Below are 25,207 nucleotides of genomic sequence, written 5' to 3' on the forward strand. Positions count from 1 at the left end.
GGAAGAGCATAAAACTGAGCAGACTTAGCTATGAAGCATGGTGGCACAGAGAAAAAGGAATTGTATCAGAGAGGCAGAGTTGAGGGGAAATTGGTGTGGGAATTAAATGAAAGTACCAGTGGAAGGATATGGGGTCATGAAATGGTACAGAGTTTAGCTGAGGGCAATTTTCTTATGTTCATGTAATTCTTAGCATGATTTTCATATAAAAAAAGGTGTCAGACAAATTGGCTCCTAATGGGAAATAGAGTGCTTTAGCAGTGTTAAAGTCACTTTTAGGACTATGCCACCTTGGAGAGGCGTTTATTAACCCAAACTAAGAACTGAATTGGAAATGCCAGGTGGTTGTACCATTTCAGAAAGCAAATGGGAAATCATACATATGAAGACACATCAAAAACTATTTGCATTTGGAAAGCTAACACAAGAGTGAAAAGAACTAGCCTACTTTTTTCCAGATGTGCTAGCTTTCCACATTAAGTGAGGGAGTTTTTGCCATGATGCGGTAATCAAACACAAAATTCAACACAATTGTTTTGATTTCGTATAGTACTAGGTGGACTACTCCGTAAGTTTTTCTGTAATGTTTAAATTGCCTCTAAATGGATGAAGAAAGGCATAGGGTGAAAGCAGGAACTTGAGAATGGAAGTTATTTGAGAATTAAAGGTAAAGGTACCCCTGACCGTTAGGTCCAGTCGCGGACGACTCTGGGGTTGCAGCGCTCATCTCGCTTTATTGGCCGAGGAAGCCAGCGTACATCTTCCGGGTCATGAGAATTTTGAGAATTAGGATGCATCATATGGCATCTTAGAAGCCAAAACAAATGGATGTCTTCACAATTTTGGCCCATAATAATCTGCTTTCTATATTATATTTGCACTAGTCTGTCACCATGCTATTTTCACACATTTGCTAGAAATTTCTTCTAATATAATGTATTTTTTTATGTTATTCTCAGTAAATGTTGTTTGCAGATGATACATCCTTGACAGTGCATTCCGAGGAAGCTCTACAGAGACTCAGCCACCATTTTGCTAAAGCCTGGAGGGACCTCAGCCATACCATTAGCCTGACAAAGACTAACACCCTGGGTCAAGAACTCACTTCTCCAAAAGGATATGGGAGAATGTGATGCTAGTGTCCAATACAAGGCTTGCATGTTGAGCACACCAGGAGTGACACCTCAACGTCTTCTACAAGCACTGCGTCAGGAAGATTTGGGGCATCACATGGCAGGACAGAATCCCAAAGATGTGCTCCCCTAAGCCCTCATTCCCAGCATGTTTGCATTCCTATCTCAACAGCATCTATGCCAGCCTGGTCATGTCCACAGAATGCAAAGTGGCAGGCTCCCTAAGGATCCTGGCTTCAGGCACCAGGCCTGTTGGCAGACCAACTCTGCGCTACAAACCTGTTTGCAAACGTGACCTGACCCCAGAAGCATTGTTTCCACTACCTGCTACTTGGCCAATCCTGCCAATGTACATACTCACAATAGTAGATGAGTGCACTAATTTATATGTCAGATGCCCCAAGTGATTTGTTTTTTAAAGGGCGTTTATGAAATGCAATGAGCTAAACATTGCAAGGCTCAGTAATGGAAGTGGGGAAGTGGGTTGTGTACAGATGTCATCAGCTACATTTTCTTTTAAAGCTCAGCCCCAAATCCTGGGATTTATTTTTTTTAAAAGCACATACAAAATGCATGACTTTTGGAATACCGTTCTGGCAAAAAACTGATGTGTTACTAGGTTACAAACAGAAACATAACACTAATTCGTTGCTTTCAAATAAATGCTTGAAATCGGCTCCAGTATTTTTGCATCTAATAATTTCTGACATTTGGCAGATTGCAGTATACAGATTGTGTAGGGTGGTAGCAGCAGCAGCAGCAGCAGATTGCTCCAGCCCCAGAAAAAAAAACTGATGCTATGGTGCCATCTGGTGACCAGAAATGAAAGGAAGCAGCCAGGAGGAAATGGTTGTTTTGTGTGATGCTTCTGTGATGGGTCACAGAAATGTAGATAAGGGTAATGGGCAATGATCTCTGAGAAGGGAAGAAATCATCTTAAAACAGCTCAGCAGAACCATTCCTTCATGTAAAGCCTCATTGAGTGTGATCTCCTGGAGAACGTTGTTGCATCCTCTGATGGCAAAGCTCATACAGTGGTACCTCGGGTTAAGTACTTAATTCGTTCCAGAGGTCCGTACTTAACCTGAAACTTCTTAACCTGAAGCACCACTTTAGCTAATGGGGCCTCCCGCTGCTGCCGCACCGCCGGAGCACGATTTCTGTTCTCATCCTGAAGCAAAGTTCTTAACCTGAAGCACTATTTCTGGGTTAGCGGAGTGTGTAACCTGAAGCGTATGCCACCTGAAGCGTATGTAACCTGAGGTACCACTGTATACAGTTCAATTGCAATTCCCCATGTCTTCTTTCACGAGTGTAGATACATCATCCACAGGGACTGATAATGTTTACTTTCAACTTCTCACTGCTGCCCGTCAATATTCAGGACTGAGGTGGAGTATCAGTAGAAACAAGTCGCTGTGCCAAGAGTCAAAATACGACATAGCTCACACAGAGAGGTAACAAATGAACTTGCCTGTTCAGTGTGTGGCAGACTCATGTCTTTCCTTTGATTCTGATCCTACACAAAGTATTTGGCAATTTTTCTTTTGTCCTGGTGCTTTACGGATGAATGGCCTATGTGGCCCTCAGCCTAATTTCATGTGAGCTGTGCCCTGATTTCATTCAGGTCACAAAAGGGGGAGAAAGCTGGTAACAGAAAGGACTGGCAAAAACGGGGAGAAAAGCAGGCTCTGGCCCCACAAGCATGTTGGTCTGACAGATTATGTTGTGTGGAATGTGGCCCTCAAAGAAGCCTCATTTGGGCCTATCAGGGCAGAGAAGCTACTCCTTTAGGCTCCTCAGATACAAGCAGGAGTAGCTAGGGTGGCAGTACCACACTTTTGTTCTCTCAACAGTGAGACAGTGTGAGGTGAGGCAGGGGTGTGGTTAAGGCTGTGCAGGCACACTGCTGTTGTGAGGCCTCTGAATTGTTCCTGGGTGGCAATGAACAGGCACTCAGCTTGCCCCAAATTTGTATATGACGACACATGGCAGTTCAGGCCAAGAAGCAAACTCTGGTAACATATCTACGATATAGGAGACAGGCGGCATTTTCACAACTGTCCCTTAAACTATTTTCTTCATTTTCCTTATTTCCGTAAACGGCAATGAATTTTAAAAAATCACACTGAGCAGCAGGCACATTCAAATTAAAATGAATGGGTTGCATTCAATGTCATAAGGCTAACGCTCCGTCAGTGCAATGATTTTTCCCTTATGAAACCCCTAATCTGTTCTGGAGTTTCCCCCATCCATCCAGAGCAGATTTGGGGACAGCATGGGGGTGATCCCATTGCGCCAGCGCTAATCCTTGCATTAGTGCAAAAGGTTAGTCAAATACCACCCGGTGTCTGCTGTTTTCTCTCTTACATTGACAATATTCACAAGAGGAACATTCTGGACTGAAATAGCATTCAGTGTGCCAGTTTGTAAAAATGCCCAGGATCCTGCTGAGTAGAAAAAGGAACTGATGGGATTTCTGATTTCTGAATACTGTTTAATATCAAAGCCTGTGGAGGTGAAAAGGAATGCTTGCTGTGAGGAATCACAGAGGAGGCTTTTGGCTCTGCCACCTGCCACATGTGGCCTTCAGTCTAATGTCAAGTGGCCCTCAGAACAGTGACTAGGGGAAAGAGAAACCTATGCAACCCTCCAAATTCCACCCATGTTTGGCTCTGACCCAATCCACTTTTGGCAATGCCCACCACAAAATACAGGACTCCCCTCCCATAGATTACCCGCAAGAGAACGCAGCCCTTGAGAGAGGGGGGGAAGGTTCCCCAATCCTGCTTTAGAACTTTCACTAGCCTTTTACTCCACTAGCTGTCAAATCTTTCGGGAACAGCTTGTAAGTTGAAAAGACCCCTTGTGATGGTTCAGTCCAACCTGACTGGGTAGCTTCCGAGGGTAGTAGTGAACTTCATTTTGGAATGCAGTGTCACCCATACATAGGTGATGGGATGCTGGAGCGAGCCAACTGCAGAATGTAAAAAGTCTTTTGTAGGATATTTTAAAATTATTAATTTATTGCTATCACCATCGTTGTCGTCATCCTAAATGAACATTTCCCCCCAAGACTGATAACAACTGTATTGTAGGGTGAAAGACCATAAAAGGAGTAAAAGACATTTAACAGGAGACATGGTCAGTGTTCCCTACAGAGCCATCCTAGTTGCAGGTTCTGTCCTCTATAAAGCTTCTGTTTTTGAAAAGACGCAGCAGCGGCAGCTTCATCTCCAAGCGGGAGATTCCTTCAAGGAACCATGGAGCTAAGTGTGTGAATAAGGAATTGCTCCAGAGCAGGGATACCAAGAGGGAGTTTTGTAGGAGGCCTTGAACAGGAAACACTGAAACAAGAGATATGTGCAGACTCAATTTCTGGAGTGGATACTAGGCACCCAGAACAGAAACCATCTAATTTAGTTCAGCGTTCATTCACTCCTAATACCTATGAAGCAGCCAGCTTTTCCTTCTCCTTGCCACCATGTACCCCTTAAGCTTGTTCTGCTCTTCAGTGCCATGGAGGACGGTGTTCTGTTGCCAGCACTGAAGTAAGATTGAACCGCAAGTCTTTTGTAGAAGACAGAAGTGAGAGAGACCTTGCCCTTCACTCCAGGCCACTACATGTTTTGGGCCAGCCCTAGCCCAAGCTCTGATATGCCTCCTGAACCAAATGCATTCTGGATGATCATCTTTAATTCTTCCAGTGACATCTTACCTCAAACTCACTTTGTTCTTCATCTGGACTCACCATGTCATCCTCATTCTGGGACTGTGGAAACATAAGAAACTTGCAAGATTACTTTCTAGGCATCTCTTCACGCAATGTGTCTTTTTTTGCTTGCTTGCTTGTTTGTTTTGTCCTGCTGATGACATTAATGGTAGCACAAGCTTTTGCCATAGAAATGGACCAGAGAAACACAGTGATTGGTTGCAGTACACTAAGCAAGAGCTACTCCTTTGCAAACACACAAAAAACCCCAACAGCTCCAGGCTTATAAAAATGCTTCTTTATATACTCTGCGCTGTTAAAATGCAAAGCACAGATAGTTGCTTAGCTGACTCAAGTCTGCTGGGAGATGTTTAGAGGCAGTGCACTATATTTGAAACACTATATGCTTAAAGGGCTCTTTTTTCTTAGTATCTCTCTCATCTCCATCCCAAATTGGTTATGTTCTGTTTCACTCCTGCAGTGGGAATGTCAATTGCTTTTTGCGCTGGCTATTTCCTCTCCTAGTAAATACAGCTCTAGAATCTCCTTCTGGCTTTGTTTCTGGTGTTCATTCATAAAAGACTTGCTGCATGGCTGTTCTGGGGAAGGGAAGTGATTTTTGTTTTGCTTGCTTAGCCTTGATAACAGAATCTAGACAAGTAAGAATTTTATTGTACAGCCTTCATAAAATATTTTAAAATATGCATGACAGGACGCAATGAAAGCTGAGTGTGAAATATCAAATGCTTTCCAAGCCCTTGGGACTTTGCCATACAAAACGTGAGTCAGGTATCTTGCAGGCTTGGGCCTGCACTGAATGTGCTGCTTGGGTTAGATCTCTGCAAGTGAGAGCACCAAATCTTTCTGGGTGGTTAAGTGTTGCATTTGTTTTCTTGTCTGCTCAGATTTGGGGGTTAAAGTGGAGGGGGATGGAAGAGAGCTGGGGAGCTGTTTGCTGAAGCAAGGAAATGTGATCAGGAAGCCTTGTGTGGGCAATAAATTACAGCCACTCAGCTGGGCTGCAGCCACTGCAGATGGAGAGCACCAGTTACCCACTTACAGGAGGTTCTTTGCCATTAATAGAGTGGAGAGGAATTAATATCTCAGTTACATAGTTAAGGCTAAATGGATCCTATTAGAGAAATATTACAAGGCTGCAGGATTCCAGAGCCAGGAAACATGATCAGGTGCAACATATGGTATTTCATCATCTTGACTGCCAGGTTTGCCAATGGGAAGACTTGCACACTCTCTTAGCTAGTTTTTGTTTTGTTTCTTTCTGTTTTAACAGCATTGCAGATTTGGGATTCTATGGTGGAAAGACCACCCTCTTCTTGAAAACTTACAAATAATTTATTCCACCTTCTTACAACCAGCCCACTTGACTGCTCTTACTTCATATAGACATTATTTCCCAATATTCAATCAAAATCTACTTTATTGTAGTTTTAAAAACCACAGGCCAGGCTGACTGAGTGTGCCTCTGGTTTAGTTGTACCTCTGCCAAGTTGTTCTTAAACAATTCACAATCCCTGAGCCCTCTACTTGCAAAAGATTATAATACTGACCCACCTTAAAGGGCTGGTGTAAGGGACGACATGTAAAGGAAGCAATTTGAAAGAATATTCTGAAGAACGACATAAATGCTAAATATTGTAATTAAGCTAGCTTGTGGTCACCTCTTCTGCTCTTCCTTCTGCTCTTCACAAGTGTTGAAATTGCACCATCGAATCACCTCTGGACTGAAGCACTTTCTTAATGAATTTTAATAAGCTGAAGTAAAATGTGCAGCATTTGGCAAACCTTCTAAGTCACTACCTGCTGCTGCACAGTGTTTCCTTGGGAAATCAATAAAGAAGGGCCATCAATCCTGGGAACCAGCATTAACAATGTATGAAAGTGATTCTGGGAATGTCCCAGATGGAAACGGTTGCCAGCAATCCAAGCAAATGGATGGCAGTGCACCAGCCTTCAGCTGCATCTAGCAAACACACCCTGCCTGTCAATCACATCTCTCCAGGAGGCTGAAATAATTCGTTACATGACTATGATTGGAATTCCCATCAGGGACAAAGGATTCCAAGCCACAGTAGAATTCACCCAGAATGGTTGCAGTTCCCTTTGAAAATCTTAGCAATTGCATCAAAATAGGCAGTCCCAAAGCAAACAACTCAGTTATTAAATACATACCTGTTACATTCAGCTTGCAGTTTACAGAGGCTTCCCCCAAAGGGTTCACGGCCTTGCAGGTATAAACACCACCATCAAAGGGGCTGGGCTTGCGGATTTCTAGAGAGCAAATACCTTGGTTCATGAGGGCTAAATACCTGGGGTCTTCTCCAATTTCCATCTGGTTTTTCATCCAGATCACTTTGGGCTGAAATACAGATAAGGCACCAAAATGGCAGAAATTAACACCTCTCTCCAAAAAAGTGGGAAGGGGCTGATCACTGGTCCCAGGTGAGCAGCAGCTTCCCATTACTTAGTGATAAGTTTCTAGAGTCTCTAGACAGTGTCTCATTACTTTTTCACCCTCAACCCTCCTGCCTACTCATTGGGACTGCTTTATGATGGATGTCACTGACAATCTCCCAGTGCTGTCATAGACTGCAGCACCCATCGCATGTTTGCTGAAACAGGAAGGCACTACAAAGCCACTTCCCCATAAGACTGGACATTTATCTGGAAAGTGATGGGGAAATGCACTGGAAAGTGTGGCATAACACTTGCTTCAATGCAATGCCATCCAATCTCCCCACCATATCAGAATGACTGCTCATTAAACAGCCCAAGCCATCTCCCTGCAAACAAATCAGGGTGAATGCTCAATAAACAGGTCTCCTGGAAGCCCCATAAACTCTAGAGATGCTTGAAGAATTTGATGCAAATTGGCCTGATCCGCATCTCCTGGACTAAAGTACAGATCAGAATGTAGCTCTTATCTGGTAGACTTCATGGTTCTCTGAATGTTGTGATGTGGACCTCAACTCAAAAAAGGTATGCATCTAAATGCGTGTTGTGAAATAAATTACAATTAAAGGTACCCCTGCCCATACGGCCCAGTCTTGACAGACTCTAGGGTTGTGCGCCCATCTCACTCAAGAGGCCGGGGGCCAGCGCTGTCCGAAGACACTTCCGGGTCACGTGGCCAGCGTGACATCGCTGCTCTGGCGAGCCAGAGCCGCACACGGAAACGCCGTTTACCTTCCCGCTAGTAAGCGGTCCCTATTTATCTACTTGCACCCGAGACTGCTTTCGAACTGCTAGGTTGGCAGGCGCTGGGACCAAGCAACAGGAGCGCACCCCGCCGCAGGGATTCGAACCGTCAACCTTTCGATCAGCAAGCCCTAGGCGCTGAAGCTTTAACCCACAGCGCCACCCGCGTCCCTAAATTACAATTAGAAATTTATATTTTGAAAAAAAAACATTCAAATGCAGCTTAAAAAAAAAAGTTTGCAGATTACTGTGGAAGCAGGACAGAACAGGCTGAGGAGTAAACACATGCAGCAGGGACACTTAACCTGAAATAAATGGATCCACCTGTCTGTAACTTATCCCCATTAACAAAAGAAGTCAACCCATGTTCCTCTACCAAAGGAAACACCTCAAGCCTCTCATCCTATACACAATGTCAGATTCAGTCTTGCTAAAGACGGTCACTGATCACTTAGCTTCCAAGAATGACCAGCACTCACCTTTGGGAAGCCCCGGACACAACAGACAAGCTGGGTACTGTAGCCCCGGGTGGTAGTTCTGTCGGTGAGAGGTTGGGTGAATTTTGGAGGTTCAGAAAGATCCTTGCTATTGTACTTCTCTGCTTTGTATGTGATTGCTGGGGGAGTGGGGGAGAAGGCAGATCAATATAACTCTACATAAGAGGGGGAGCAGATTGTGAGACTTTCTGAAACAATACAAAATGACAGCTCTGTATATTGAAATTGGAAAAGGTAAAGGACCCCTGGATGGTTAAGTCAAAGATGACTGTGGGGTGTGGCGCTCATCTCCGCAGGCAGCTTTCCAGGCCATGTGGCCAGCATGACTAAACCGCTTCTGGTGCAATGGAACACCGTGACGAAAGCCACAGCACACGGGAAACGCCTTTTACCTTCCTGCCGCAGTGGTACCTATTTATCTACTTGCACTGGTGTGCTTTCAAACTGTTAGGTTAGGTTGGCAGAAGCTGGGACAGAGCAAGGGGAGCTCACCACCATCAAGCAGATTCGAACCGCCAACCTTCTGATCTTTAGCTCCCTGAGAAAACTGTCAGCAGCCTCCAGCCACGTATTCATTTGTAACTGATATCTTTATGAAAGGCAGAAAGAAAACGTTCCTTTTTTCACCGCAACTACACCATTAAAACTCACTCTGTCATCCCTCCCAGTATCTGCCATGGCTTATCTGGCTTTACATCAGAGTGAGGGTCGTCCAGCCTCTGGGTTAAAAACTGCCCCCTCCAGGCTTCCCAATCCTGCATTCAGGTCTTTCCTCAGGTTGTGATCTCTCTTCCAACCCATGTGTCCCTCTCTCCACATCCTCTTCACTAGCCCTGCTTCACACCCTCCCCTCCAGCTCTTTGGTGTGGCTGGAATGTGGCCTATTGAACAAGAGTCAGTTGTGTGGTATTACCTACTTTTCTTGCTGTCCCCACCCACTTTTCCTCTGATACTCCCCTCCCCTGCCACCTCAGCATACAGCTGCTGGAACGCTGCCCATCAAAGAAGATGCTTTAGACACTCTGGCTGGAATGGTTTGAGCTGTCATGGCTGCCTTCTGTTCTCGATGTTCCATGCACGTAACCCACCAGCCCTACAAGGGAAGGGGTGGGTTTCCACAAACTTGTCTTTCCTATTGTGCTTCTACAGCCCCTACCTGATTTTTTGATGTGAGCCACATCCTTGGAGACAGCAGGCTTCTCGCTGAGGCCGCAGGGGTTCTCTGAGAAGACTCGGAAGGAGTAGCTGTTGCCAATTATGAGATCGGAGACGGTGCAGTTGGTGCGGTTGTAGTGCTCCATAACTGTGAACCATTGCTGGAAAGCAGTAAAGGTCAGCCTCTTAAACACGAAAAAGGTTCAGGTTCAGGGCATAGGGCTGCCCTCTCAGCAGAAGGACCAAGAGCTTCCCAAGCCAAAAAAATACTATGGAAGCCACCCTGGGGTGCTATTTTGTTTTGGTGTTAGGGCAAATGAAAGTGGGTGACGGTGGCACCATTAGGGCCTCCTATTCATACCGAATAGCAATGCCCAAGGCAGGGATTGCTGGAACTGCAGCACAGGAGGAAACATTTAACTCAATCTTTAGTGTGTTGTTTTGTTTTTTAAGAACTGTACAATTCTTGATAGCTACATCTTTCAGTGTAACAGGTTCTCTGGTCCCATGGTTTTTACTCTAGCAGTATTGCAAGAGATGGGAAACAGCCCACCAATACAATTTGGCAAATTGAGAAGAAAGAGAGTCCCCACTTGACAAACATTCCATTGCTGTCATGGGGTGGGGAATAATAGCAAGAATTCTTCTTTCCACAGGAAACTGCCCCCACCAGTAAAGCAGAGAAAACTCACCCTCTATCCAGCCACGTAGCACATTCTCCCACCAAGCCCTTTCTTAAAGGTAAAGGTACCCCTGCCCGTACGGGCCAGTCTTGACAGACTCTAGGGTTGTGCGCCCATCTCACTTAAAAGGCCGGGGGCCAGCACTGTCCGGAGACACTTCCGGGTCACGTGGCCAGCGTGACATCGCTGCTCTGGCGAGCCAGAGCCGCACGGAAACGCTGTTTACCTTCCCGCTAGTAAGCGGTCCCTATTTATCTACTTGCACCCGAGAGTGCTTTCGAACTGCTAGGTTGGCAGGCGCTGGGACCGAACAACGGGAGCTCACCCCGCCGCGGGGATTTGAACCGCCGACCTTCGATCGGCAAGCCCTAGGCGCTGAGGCTTTAACCCACAGCGCCACCCGTGTCCCTCTGGCCCTTTCTTAATTGCCACCATATATAAATATAGCATACCAAGCTAACTTGCTGCATTGAACAAGCCAAGACTCTCTTATATGTTTGCATAAAAGGGTGCTTTTGCACCTTATAGAAAAGACCTTTGATACTATTTGATAAGAAGAAGAAGAAGAACTGCACATTTATTAATATTATAATATGTTGCCCTCTCTCACCCCAAGATCCCAGAGAAGGCTACAATATCAAAAGGCAATATTAAAAACAGTTCAAAACAGATGGCATTCACGGAAAAAAGGTGGGTCCCAAAAATATTTGGCAGCAATGTTGTTTTATGATGATCTGCATGTTTTTGATTTTTTATTGATTTTAATGACCCTTATGTATATTTTGAACCAAAATTGAAAGTTTGTGTATTTGTTTGTTTTAAAACCTCATACAGTATCAATGCTTCCACAGAGCAACTGAAGCAAGGCATAGGTCACAGCACCAGGTATATAAAAATAGCTGAGTGAATCAATTCTTCCAGGGGGCTTGTGATTGGACCCCAGGAATAAAGCTCTATTACAAAGGCAAACTGTGTTGACCTACTGCCATTTCTGAAATAAATGCTGCCTGATGGAGGATTAGAGAGGAAAAGGTTCTCAAGGGAAAGATTTGTTGGACTAAATATGGATACATTTAGAGGGTTATTTACATTTGCTAGTTAAAAAGAAAAAAGTTCGTACATGAGCTTTTTTTTAACTTTGATTTACATTCTTATTCAAGATGTTATTGATTCCGTTTATTGTACTATAAAAAACATAAAAGAATAAAAAGCATAAAGGTTCTAAGTAATGTTCTTTTCCCATTCTCATTTTCACTGTTTAAACCACCTGTGACCAAATTCTGTATTGTCACGGAATTTGTGGGCTGTGTTTTTGTGGAATACGCATTGCATTTCTTATACTGACTCCTTTTTGTTGGGATTTGTAAACAGCTGTGAAGTGATGCCGGCTTCAGGGCCCACCACTAATCTTTGCACAAAGTACAATGCCCCCCAGGCTGTATCTTTCCCAGCCCCAAGTCCTTACCCCAGTCTTCTTGTCTGCTTTTTGGACTGTGTACCCTTTGAGATCAGCATTGCCATTATCTTTGGGTGGGCTCCACTCCAACGCCACGTTAAAGCCCCATACATCCACCAGCTTCAGGTTCTCAGGAGGGCCTGGTCTCTCTGAAAAGATGAGCCACACATTACTTCTGAAATATCAAGACAGTGCTACCTGCCATGCCACATCACGGAGAAGTTCAGCAGCAGGCACCAGATAAAACAGAGAGCAGCCATTAAGCTATCCGGAAGAAGAGGGAAATCTATAACCATACTAGAATATATTATTATTATTATTATTCATTCATAACTCTCATGCAGGTGTAGTTTCAGTATCAGAAACAATGGCTCCTAATTCTATCTTACCCTGTTATATAAGGGATTCAAGACTGAAACAGAACAGTCATCTCACTACACATTCCCCATGGCATAAGCACACCACATGCTCCGATGCTTAATAATGCCAGGCCCAGCAAGGTGCCATATGCCACAGTACACAGTGACTCTTGAATTAGAGAATTTTGTTTCAAGGGAAGAGGTATCTGAGCTAGCCACCCTTTAGATACCAAATCAAACCATATGGTTTCATCGCCCTTACCAATCACCTGGAGATTAATGGTGGCCTTGTCTTCTAGTTCATCTAAGATCTTAACACTTATTTCGTATTTTCCAGAATCACTGCGCTGTAGTTGGCGGATGAATAGGACGGAGTCCCTCTCACTGTTGCGCAAATGCATTCGCTTGGCATCCAGAGGCTGGCCATCTTTGGTCCAGGTCACCTGTGGCTTTGGCTTTCCCTAAGGAAAGGCATATGTAGAACAGTTGGTATATCGCGGTTTTCTTCTATTTGTCTGGCTACTAACTCTTATAAACATAACAGTGAATCTTCGGCATGATTTTCATGATTTTGATGGTTCCTGGTGTTGCTCTTATAACTACGGTTGTCTGTTTTTTGTTTCGTTTTATTAATTTGATTTCACTGATTAGAGTTTGCTTTATATTAGTATTGTGGTTCTACTATGTGAACTGTGTTGATTGTTCTTCATGGAAGTGAAAAGTGGGAATAAAGTTTCAAAGAAAGAAAATGCTCATTTGCTTCCACTTTCTAGCCACATATGATTAAACTGTGATGCAAAAAGCCAACACCATTTTTGGACTCTTATTCAAAGGCAGGACAGTTGCCAACACACATTTATGTATGTGAGTGCCCATGCACATTTTCATATTGATGTTTCTACCCAAAACCTGAGCTCTGAAGTCCCCTCCGCAACAAAAAACTTAGGGGCAGTTGAAGCTAGTATGAATGTGTGTCAAATGCAGTTGCTTCTGACAGCTGGCCCTTTAAGGGAGTGGCCTAGATCCACAGCAAGTCTACAGATACCTAAGAACCAAGGAAATGCATGGAGTGCTATAGCCTATTATAAGTCTCTCTATGCCACTCCATATGGCTTGCACTTGCTATTTTTAGTCAAGAGCTATTTTAGGCTCTGGGCTACAACCCCCCCCCCCCCCCAGTGCCTGACTGGAACATACCGCCTCTGCCTTCCAAACGCACATAACAAACTTGATCACAATGTCGAAGTATTCTCTTGATAAGAGCTCTTTAAATCAGAATAACATAAAAAGAGATCCAGTGTCAGAATTTAGTGCTAGGAAAAGATCAAGTATGACATAAGACACTTTTTCCGTCTGTGTTTAGAGATTAGGAGGCTGCCAAGAGCTGGTGAGTTTTATATGACTTGCAATATACAGATGTAATGCATATGTCAGCCAAACAAAGCTTAAGCTTGTTTACACATTACAGTTTAGGATTCTATGGTTTGTGTAGAGTACCTTGTTTCTAGTCCTGCCTTGTCCTGAGACAGCTCTCTTCTCAAGATCCAATGTTTCCTTTTTCCCAAGCCTGCCAGTCCTTTATTTTTCTCAGTGACCAGGCCACATTCAAGTGAAGCTGGAATTCTTTCCAAAACATCAATAGTTTCTGCTTTGGAGGCTGCCCACTGTAGCCAACCTGAGAACTAGTTCACCTTTGCAAGCTTTCTGCAACTATTCCTAGCTTCTTGACCAATTATGCAAAGGCTTTTATCACCGCCCAAAGCCAAAATGTCAAAATAAGAATAAGGATCCACATACCCGAAAAGGAATCATCAGGTTCAACACATCGCCCACAGTCTTCATGTACAAGTCCCTCAAATAGCGTGGCAGTCGGATCTTGGGCTGCTCTAGAAAAAACAAAATTATAGCGGTTTGTCACTGGTACTGCATAACTTTGCTGTGGAATCACTGATGAATCTCCTTTGCTTGGTTCATTTGGCTTGCCTGGAATGCTTAGAAGCACTAATGATTAGGCAGTATATAAATGTCTTAAATAAATAAGAATGTTAGGGGGGGGTAGCACTGAGATACTCATATGACCAGAGAGATTCCACAGCAGTTTGGAGGCAGAATAACCCAAATATCTCATATTTCATTGTTGTTAAACCTTGTAGGATCAAGGGAACTTTCTGTTAGAATTCCTGCTCCAGGATTGCAGTCATGGGATTTTTGTCTTTCACATGACGGTGTATGTTTTGACTCCACAAAGAGGGAAGTGACGGAGACAGGATGTTTGTGTTACTGTGTTCCGTGAAGTGGGACTATTGTCCTTTGTTCTTTTTTCTCTTTGCTGTCTCTAGAGAGGGAGCCATGTTGCAGTGCTCCGTGTGTGTTTATATGTAAATAAAGCAGATTAGCCAAAATGCTGAGTCGCTGAGGTATGTTACGCAAGCTGCAAAGACTCTGCAGATCCCTAAGTGTGCCAATGTCTGTTAGCATCGGTCGCTGTGATGTTTGGGCTGAAGAAAGCTCCCAAACGATCGACCAGAAGGGAGAGAACATGCCAGTTGGGCATGTGTCTCTGCCAGGATCCTACATGAGTGTAGGGCGAACTCTTGACACTTTCCCCTCTGTGCAACAATGCATCTTCCTTGGACCATAAATACAACTCAGGCCAAGGAGAAGATGCCACCAGCTCTTGAAGCGACCAGCAGTGGCGTGAGAGAACTGTTGGCTCAGTCCTTCCCACATTCCCTGACTATTCTGAAGAAATACCTGTGAGGAGAGAAGCCCAAGCCAGGGAGCCCAAACCATCAGCTCCTGAAGTGATTATCCATGGCCTGAGAAAACGTTGAGTCAGCAGTGCCCACACCTGCTCTAGTCTTCCTACGAAAAACTTGTGTATCCCTGAGGAGAAATCCAGGCTAGGAAGTTTGTGTCATCAGCTCCAAAATTCCGATTGAGAAAGCTCTGTTCTGTATTCTGTAACGCAGAGCTTTCCAAACTGTGTGTCATGACACATTAGTGTGTCGGCTGCAGCAGTGCGTAGGTGTGTCACGCAAACACTCCCCGTGCTCCTCCCGGGAAAGGGGTTTGTTTAAGCTTCGGTTTGCTAGTAAAACTGAATTACTGTGTCACGAAATGAGGCATGTTTTAAAAAGTGTGTCACTAACATGAAAAGTTTGGCAAGCTCTGTGTAACATTTGTTTTAATATTTAAAATGGTAAACTACAATGAGTGCCTTGGCAGAAAGGTGCCATATAAACACAGTAAATCAGTAAATCAGTAAACCCAGGGAGGTAAGGCAAACGATTAGCTCTTCCATCACAGCCCAGAGAATCAAAATGGAAATGAATTCTGGCCAAGGCTGCACTGGCAAGAACCCTGCGGTTTGTTTGTTATTAAATGACACATTCGTAACCTGACCCAACCATGGAGCCACAGATCAGGTAACTGTGCTTTATAAATTATCAGAGGTGAGAGTTTCTATTAACTCTGGCAATTTTTTGAGCTGAGTTGGTTAGCTCCATGAATGGAGAGCTGGGATCAGGACTCATAAATAGTACTAGGCATGCATTTCATAATTTAATTTAATCCACTCAGCAAGACGAATCAATATCAAGTGCCTCGTAGCAACAGCATACCTTCTTGCAGCTTCCAACAAAATATTAAAAACATGATGAAACATCAGACATTAAAAACTTCCCTAAACAGGGCTGCCTTCAGTTGTCTTCTAAAAGTTAAATAGTTTTTTTTTCCCTGCACATTTTTGCAGGCATTGTAACTTCAAATTCCAATTTTCACCCACCTCCAGAGGTGATCAGTCACAGAATCATAACACTGTAGAGTTTGAACGGATCCCGAGGGTCATTCTAGCCCAACCCCCTGCAATGCAGGAATCTCAAATTGGTGGGGTTAGTGTCCTTTTTGGGGGTCCTAATAAAGGTAGGTTTTGTAATTCATCCTAAGATAGTAGTTTTCAATATACAGCTACAAAATTGGTTTTGTACCAAATCAATCTCAGATTTTCTTTCAGCTCTAAAACTATGTTCCTACAATTTCTGGATTTTACTTCAAGTCCCTCTGTTGCATACTAAGCCAAAAAGATGTGTGTGCATGTGCTATGCAGTGAACAGCACATACTGGAAGCAGAGCTTTATACTTCCCTTGGGAAAACAACCTGGTGAGAGTCAAAAGAAGCCTGTATGCATTTAATCACTTGCCGCTGTCTTCGCTAGCATCAAAATAGCAATGGTGTAACTCTAGCATGCTATATTTGTCAATGGTAGCCTGGGTGGTAAAGGAATTATGTTGGGGTTTAATAAAAGAGCTATGCATGCCTGCGAGGCTTAAACGTGCAGGAGCTTACGTTCCAGAAGTGGTCGTGTAAAGGAGGACCCAGGATTAAAAAGCTGAAAGATACTTTAGCAACTCTGTTCATAGAACACCAGCAATGCAGTAGGATATACCAGAGGAGAGACCTGCCAAGAACTGTAACAGCATCTTCACTCGCCCATCTCTTTCCCCCTGAAATCCCTTGCTGGCATTTATTCTTATCAGCAGGGCCAGCGCAGCCACTAGGCAGGATGAGGCCACTGTCTCAGGCAGCGGAAGCCCCCAAGGTTATAATCAAACAGCAACAGGGGCAAACAGCAGGCTGACATTTTCAAACACAGAAACCTATGTAGAGGACACTGATGCTAATCTTTCAGAATAAAAGTGACAGCATTAAGCACACTTTTTTAAAAAAGAGCCAGTCCTTTCAACACACAATAAAGTAGGCTAGTAATATTATATCAATATTGTGCAATGAGAGAGATTGTGAGTTTCCTGAGCTGAGAACTGGTGCTGCTACGCTGTACCAATTGGCTAGAAAACTAATTGAAGATTAAGTGTGTAAATAGACCATCAGTCTCAAAATGCCATAGCGTATTTTTTTTGTCTACCTGCGGCTACACAGGCACTCAACTGGAATTTGCTCCCAGCAATGTACATAAAGTAGACTTGTTAACTAAACAGCTGGAATTGCAATAACAATTTAAATATAACATGCTGGTCAAGATTTTATATTTGCATAATCTGAGACACTCAGACTATAGAACCTACCCCAGCACAAAGAAAACATTCATCTGCCAGTACAGTACTGCCGATATCTGAAAATACAACCCGTTTTTGACTCATTCAGTCAGGTTAAAAAGCACTGTGTACAAATTTCATAAGACAGTAGCAGATGCCTTTATGCCCCTACTCCTTCCACACCTTATGCTAGTGGTACACAAGTAGTGAAAGATAGTTCTGTAAGTCCAGTGACAATCTGTGCTGGCAGGCAGCACAATTACATGCTGCATTAGAGAACTCACTTACCAACTAGCTGGCAGAGAAATATGTTCATCACCGGCATTCATCGTTTTCCATCAAAACATTTGTCTAAAAATAATTCCTCTTCACAGTAGAAACAGAATTTAGGTTAGTCTGAAGTGTGACCCTTCTGTCCAAGCTACACAAGGTCTTAATATTTCACACTCCACACAAGATCCCTACTAAACACACTATGGGGCCAGCAATACCTAGAGGAGGCTGAAGAAGCTTTCAAACTCCTAAGCAGCACTGAAGGTCTTGCTGCAATCTGAAGTGAAGGAGCCAGGGGTAAAGTGACCAGATGCAAAGAAGGACATGATCCCTGAATCTTTAATAGTTGGGGGGTGCACTCTACCAGCATTTTATGCAGTAGTTTAAAAAGCGGTACTTGGTAGATTCTCCTCAGCTGGTTTCTAGCTGCAGAAAAATGTATACATGGGTTCCAAATTACAGCACTCAGATCCATGACCACTGCTGCTAAGTGAGATGCAATTAACAGTGCAATGTATGTTTCATTACATTGTGGTGCCACATTAATGTTATCAGCAGCTGACACCATGGAAGTCAGAGCTGTGTCATACCCAGGACTTGCAGATCAGACTGTTCTTGCAATCTGTAGATATATCTGCACATGATTTATTTTGAGAACTAAATGTGGTTGGGAGGTATACTTCTTCATCACTGACTTCAGCTTCTTCTGGTCTCCTGTTACCCAGAGTTCTGTTGATGACTGAAGGATGAGGGCAAGGTAATGTCATAGCCACAAGGGCATCCCAGGTTAAAAGGAACCTGCCTTGCCATGGATGTTATCTAGTGCTTCCAGTTGAGTGCTAAAATGCTGAAGAAAGAACATGGGAAGCTACCATGCCCTCAACAGAACTACTGAAGTAAGCCAATTGAAAATAAGGAAATTTAGTTCTGAATAAACATGTATAGGATTGAAGAACAGTTTTATATTAACATTGGATGAAACATAATTGTACTTCCCAATGGTGCACCAAGAAGGCCTATCAGATGCATGTTTAAGGTCCATGTGCAATGCCTGCCGCTCACTGCAATGCACGCTGTCATAGGAGATATCCACTTGCCCTACATATTCATGGGACTGTCCAAAAATAGGTGCATCAATGGCACCTTTTTAATTTATTAAAGCGGATTTCACATAACATCAACTGCATCTTGTTCTCACCTTTAAGTAGGTAAAGTATGCTCCATTTTTACACAAGCAGGTCTGATTGCTCTATTCTGGGATGTCTGCTTCATTTTCATTTCAAGAAATTGCAAAAATGAGTCAAAGCTGTTCATAATTTTTAAAGCAATGAAGAAAGGACAACAGAAGGAAAAGTAAAACAATCTTTGCGAGGGCAAAATGGAAACAGCCAAAACCAGAAAGTCATCTGAAATTAATTCTCCATTGCATACCACAGGGCAACCAGCTACAACAAATCATGACACCAAATGCTAGCAGGCTTTAGTTGTGGTGAAGAAAAAACTCCAAGGGTATACTGTACTAATGTGAGCCAAAGTCTCTCTTATGGAGATTACAGGAGCTAATGAAAGCCATTAAGCAAATTTGATCTGCTTGTGTATAAGGGAAGGAGTGTTGTTTAACCTTTGCATATCACTTTGCTGATGGAAATCATGGTCCCACAAAGCTCCTGGGGGTGGGGGAATAACTCCCAACAAGGCAAACAGCAGCTACAGCGAGTATTTTGACCAGGAAGATGATATGAAGAACTTCTTTGAATAATCCATGTTAATGAACATGTTCTGTTATGCTAAATGCATTCAAGATACATACCAAGAACCTCTCTGATGAGGAGTGGCTGGTCCAGGACAGCTGGCTCACTAACTCCATCACCTTTCACAGCCTTCACGCGAATGAGAAGTTTATCTCCAGATGTTAGATCGCGAATTACATAACGGGTGGAAAGGAAGGGCTTTGTGTTGGCGGCCACCCAGTCTGTAGCTAAAACAAAAATATGCAACAGGTGAGTCATATGATTAGAAGCAAGGATGGCACGGTTGGGTTATGGCACTCGTTTGACCTTACAGCAGAGTCACTGCTACTTACCAGGAAGGAGGGGTCAACACAATGTAAACACACCGGTTGGAATGCCAGATTGGCTCTGCCAGTATATTTGCACCATGTCAACCTCCCTGCCCCCACTTCCAGGTAAGCAGCAGGTAAGCTGCCAGGAGGTCTAATGTTTATTGCTGCCCCACTACGTCATCCGCAACAGAATTATTGTATAAAGTCGATTCAGTGGACAATGAGGCCTCTACTCTGATACATTTAAAATGTATCTGTCTACAGAGTGCACTCAGTTCTTTCTTGAGAGTGAGATGAAAGCTCCAATGCTCAGAACACTTACTTCAGAACACAGTAGCACTTACTTCCAATTCAACACTCTTAAGACTGTGTTGTTCAAAAGCAAACCTATGCTTTGCTAACCTATGTCTACTGGTTTGTTTGTTTGTCTGTCTGTCTGTCTGTCTGGTTTTTTAAAAACCAACACCAAATTTAAGGTTGCAATATATCAGTTCTAGCCTCCCAACTCTAGAAAGACCATGTATAAGCTCATTCTTACATTCAAATTATCTAAGGGTGCCATAGGTCCTGGACATAGCCGGGATTCGTCCGTCGAAAATGGTGTCTGGGCCAAAAAGTGGCTAAAATGTCTGGGAAAGAAAGGTCAACAACTTTGCCTCCACCCCCAAAAAAAGCCTTTCACTTTTTGAAATATGGCAACCCTAAATTATCCCCATTGGGATATAACATTTGGATACATTTGTGCTACAATTGTGCTCAAGCCGTCTTTTGTGAAGTTATGCCATGTTTCAAGGACATCCTCTTCTAATCACAACAAAAGCATGCTTTTATTGGATTCAATTAACAAAAGAGGTTACAAAGGTTGAGGCAATCTAATCAGTGAGTGGAAATGCTACCCTACGGTAGCTCTCCAAATACACCATGCAGATATGGAGTGACAAATATGTGATAATGCACTCATGCAGGTCGAAAAACTGGCTTGAATAAAATATTCAGCAAACAATTTGGAATGCAGGAAGTAATTTGCGAGCAAGGAAAAGAGCTAAACTCAAAATAATTTATTTATGAGAAATGATTCACCCAGCTATCGCTCACAAGAAACCCCAGCTAGACAACCCATGAAAATGGGCAACATAAATTGTTTGTAGCAATCAATAGGGATGTCATCAATTGCTGAAGACTTTAGTAGACGTCACCCACTATTTATTACCATTATGGCATACTCAGTGTGTATGATAAACCTTGTTTAATACACAACATCTTCCACTCAGGCTGTGACATGATTAATCCATCACTGGTGGTTTACAAACCAAATTGCTCACAAATGTAATCTTGTTTCCTAATATTATTCATTTTTTTAAAAGCAGACATCATAGACTGCAACCCTTTTTCGTAATATAAAGTGCCATATCTTTGTGCCAAATATGCCGTACCTTTCTATGCTATAGAAAAGCCTTGCCCAGGAGGTGCGTATTTGGCAGCTTCTATGGCATGGCATCTATACTTGCTACGTAATGGATTCAATTTGCAAAAGTGGTTGAAAGAGGGGAGAAATAACTACTTTCTCCATTTCCATGTTTAGAAAGCCACTTCCACCAATTGCCATATACAGTATACAGGCTGAAAGGCAAGGTTGTCATTTCTCGACTAAGTAGATTTCCTTCTTTCAGTAGTTCCACAGCAAGCAGACTTTCTACATGTTAAACATTTCCTCCACCAGCATGCAAGTTCTGTTTCTCAGCAGCTGGACAGAACCAATGCAGTGCTTGAATAGAAGCTACATCTGTGGAATCTCTTCTTGCCTGAGAGCTCCTAAAAGAAATGGACCAACCTCAAGGTTCTAGAATTTGCAATCCCATGACTTGCTGCTTCTAGTATTCCAAGCCTTTCTCTCCTTGAGCTCACAGAGCATGTCCATTGCACGTCAACATGGCATGTGAGCAACTGATCGGGTGTGTGGAGAAGATGTCAGGCTAAGAAGAGAACACATATCATTTTCTTTACACACCTGTTCAGCGGTTTAAGGGTTCAACAAACATTTCATGAGAACTATATGGTTCTCTCCTCACCTCCAACTGTGGCTGTAGATACGTCAAGAGAGGGACAAGCAATTTATCCTGACCATGTTATCCTATTTTCCATATTAATGCATGCAGCTCTTCATGCTCACGAGAGATAAAGCTCAAGCCTACTTCCGTATTTGCAGTGCTCCACCACATATCCATCCAGGCCAGAATGGCCCACAACCTCTGGGGCATCCCACGTCAGAGTCACAGAATTGTCGTTCACATCGTCCACTGTTAGATTTAACGGTGAGCTGGGACTGCCTGGTATCACAAATATAAAAGCGTTAGTAAGGCATTTTCCATCCCCACCAGTTCAGTACTTAATGCTGTGTAAATTCATTAATGCTCTTTTCTTGGACTAAGGGCTTGGTCAGAGAATGCATATCCCAACCTTATTTTAGCCTTTGCATGATAGCTATGCAAATTCCCACACACTTAATGAATGTGAGAGCAGGGAGCGGGGTTGTGTCCCACTCCCCAACACTGGTGCATCCCTCTGGCTACATGCCCCAACATCCAGCATTAAGCTGAGCACATCTCCATACATACAGTTGTATGGGCATAGGGATTTTCATCAGGAACCTCAATTGCACTGGATTTATGACTGCATGGAAGCTCCGACACATGTACAGTTGTATGCATACAGGGCTCCCTTTCACCTGTTCAGCTGAACAAGAGAATGTAGTGGGGGGTTGTGACCAGAGGGGTACATCAAAATACATATTGCTGATGCAGTAAATTCCCTGGGGAACCAGGTCTCCTTCCTACTACCTTCAAATTTCTGGGGCTGGGGTAAGAGAACACTATCCTCCTTCTCCAGCTCCAGCTGCTTCTATGATGCCCTCCATAGCAGTCAGCGGGAACAAACAGCTGAAGGTGATTTCATGGTGGGTTGTTGCTGGTGGTTTTCTCATTCATTCCATTTCTGACACTCATAGAGGTTTTGTTGTAAAAAGCTACAAGACCTCTTTTGGTGCTTCCGGACCATATACGGCTCATCCAGGTAACTGCAAATGAGACGTCGGTGGCAATGGGGCTTTTAAGGTTGCAGTCCCAACCCTATTTAGTTCCCATTTAATCCAATAGGACTTGCTTCTAGGTAGCCATGGTTAGGATTGCATTGCAATTTATCAGAGAAGTGAAATCCGTCTTAAATGGAGGAGGCAGAGCCTGCAGTTAGGATACCATTGGCCTAGCGTATTTTATTAATTAAATTATTATTATTATTATTATTATTATTATTATTAAAAAATGGAGCCAGCACTATACCACAATAAACACCCCTCTGGAAAAATCACCGGAAACAAGCGTGGCGCAGGCCGTGGCGCTTCACTCGCGACTACTATTTTGCCGTCTTTTAAATATGAGAGAAGCCCCACAGCTGCTTTTTGGTGCCCAGGCTCAAAGCGCCTCATTTCCGCGCGTGGCCTTGGAAATGGCCTCCCGCGTCCTGCGCGCGCCACGGGTTTGCGCCCGGAGCAAAGAGGCGCACGCGCTGCCGCCGCCCTCCCGCCTCCGCTGCTCGAGACCCTTGTCTGCCACCTCGTCGGTCGCCGCCCTCACCTTCTTTGGGCTTCTTTTTAGCTGGAGCTGCCGGCGGGGCGCTTTGGGCCACTGGGGGAGCCGGAGCCTCGACGGCGGCGGCTGCTGCTGCTGTTGTTACGTCCGGTCCGGGAGCTGCTGGAGTCGGTTCTGCTGGAGCCGAGGCCGGCTCTTCGGAGGGAGCGGCCTCCGATGGGGCCGCCGGGGCCGCCTCTTGCTCGGACATCTGCGGTGGGCTTCGAGGACTCCGCTCTGTGCCCCGGAGTGGCGGTCGGTGGAGCTGCCGCGTGCGGTTAGAGGGTCGACGGTGGCCAAAGTCCCGCCCGGCTCGCCCTTTTCTGTCTGTCTCTCCTTTCTTCTTCGGCGGCGATTTCTCCCCTGTGCTCTCCGCCGGGTCTGGGGGGTTTTATAGGTCCCTCCAGGCCGCCCCCTCCTCTCTCTCCGCCGCTTGGGCCCACCTGCTTGGGCGGGCGGGGGAGCCAGGAATAGCCGCCCAGCAGCTGCGAGGTGCAAATTCAGCATCTCCTCGGGAGTAGCTGCGCTCCGCGGGACGCGGCGGGACTGGCCCGCAGCATGATCTGTCCTTTGAAGCAAGGCTTCCCCTGAGACAGGTTTCGCAAGGCTCTCTAGAGTTTAGCTGCGTTCCGTTAGCAGGGACGGAACTGGGCCCTCAAGCTGGCCCTCAATGCAGAGCATTGCCCCTGAGCATGTGCAAAGTCACATTCCTTCAGCCTTGCCATCTCCCTCCTCCGTACCTCCTTTTGAAAGTAAACCAAGCCCTGTAGAGAAGGGGTGCCAAACCTTCACAAGCTGCCAGTTCAGCATGAAACTGGAAATTAAGGAATCATTGCCGACCTCAAATTCTGTGGGGAGCAGGAATTTGGGGGTCCTTTCCCCAGCCTTGCATTCCAAGAGTGTCTGGGGAAACCCACCCAGATGGGTGGGATATAAATAATAAATTATAATAATATTACTATTGTCCCTCTGATTCCTCCTTTTTCCAAATAGTCCTAAGACCCTCATCTGTCATTGAGGCTTGCAGGGTCCAGACTGCACTAACAAAACTGCTTGATTATGGATCAAGACTCCATGGGAAACAGCTGATGAAGACAAAACTGTGCCAAAAGGCAAAGTTCTCTAGACAAACTATAAATTCCAGAGGAATAGTTGTGTTAGTCTGCTGCAAGAAAAATAGTAATCTTGTGATTTGCTGCAGCATAATATCTTGTGGAATAAAAGAATCCTGAAAGTTAAGCTTAATAGTAAACAATAAATACAACATGTAAATAGCAAATATAACATGTAATGACATTTCACTTTAATAAAATACCTATTTATTTATTTATTTATTTATTTATTTATTTATTGCTAATTTGAGGGGGTTTGGGAGAAACGTGAGTGTACAGAAGCTGGAAACAGGAGTCATTTTAAGATATGTTTCCTAAATTGTATGATACATCTGAAAGTTTCCGTAGGGAAGTAGATGATCTTAATTTATTTATTTTGGAAGTGCTACAGAATTAGAGGAGGCTAGCGGTATTCATAAATGAGCATTCAGTACTGAGCTGCTCATGGTGGTAGCAGCATACTGGTATAGTCCCAGAACGGTCAGTTCTTTTAGGATGCTGCTTCCCTGCTTGCCTTGTCAGATCTGAGTGTGGGAAAAGATCTAGCAAATAGCTCACTGTTGGGGCATGTCTGCACTACTGATTCTGCACAATTGGCTTTGGTATGTTCCTGATTTCTAACCCTATTGCCAAGCATTGTTCCTGAAAAAACCCCGTTCCTGAATTGATTGTCAGAGTGAGGAAAAAGGAACCATTTTTGTTAACCTGAATGCTGATTGTCCAAAGAAGCCATCCGGCCACAGAGTTTATGGGCACTTAACTTCCTAGGCTTATGTCTTAATTCTGTTCTAACACCCTAACAGGTGTTTGGTTTGATATACGTTCATCTCCAGTGACTGAGTTAAGAAGCAGCCAGCAACTTTCTGTAGCT

General features: G+C 44.0%; 1 protein-coding gene across 1 annotated transcript; it reads right to left on the reverse strand.

Moving 5' to 3' along the window:
- Positions 1 to 4,129: 4,129 nt before the first annotated feature.
- On the reverse strand, positions 4,130 to 24,323 carry MYBPH (myosin binding protein H). The gene is made up of 11 exons (XM_083444504.1): positions 23,231 to 24,323; positions 21,794 to 21,928; positions 19,350 to 19,517; positions 14,009 to 14,097; positions 12,474 to 12,672; positions 11,862 to 12,001; positions 9,715 to 9,874; positions 8,541 to 8,677; positions 7,036 to 7,222; positions 4,852 to 4,905; positions 4,130 to 4,480 (listed from the first exon to the last, which is right to left on the reverse strand). The coding sequence occupies exons 1-10, from the start codon at positions 23,433 to 23,435 to the stop codon at positions 4,895 to 4,897; spliced, it is 1,431 nt and encodes a 476-aa protein (XP_083300630.1). The 5' UTR covers positions 23,436 to 24,323; the 3' UTR covers positions 4,130 to 4,480; positions 4,852 to 4,894.
- Positions 24,324 to 25,207: the final 884 nt, after the last annotated feature.

This window comes from Podarcis tiliguerta (genome assembly GCF_965153285.1).
Source record: "Podarcis tiliguerta genome assembly, chromosome: 6".
In the NCBI taxonomy this organism is placed as follows: Eukaryota; Metazoa; Chordata; class Lepidosauria; order Squamata; family Lacertidae; genus Podarcis; species Podarcis tiliguerta.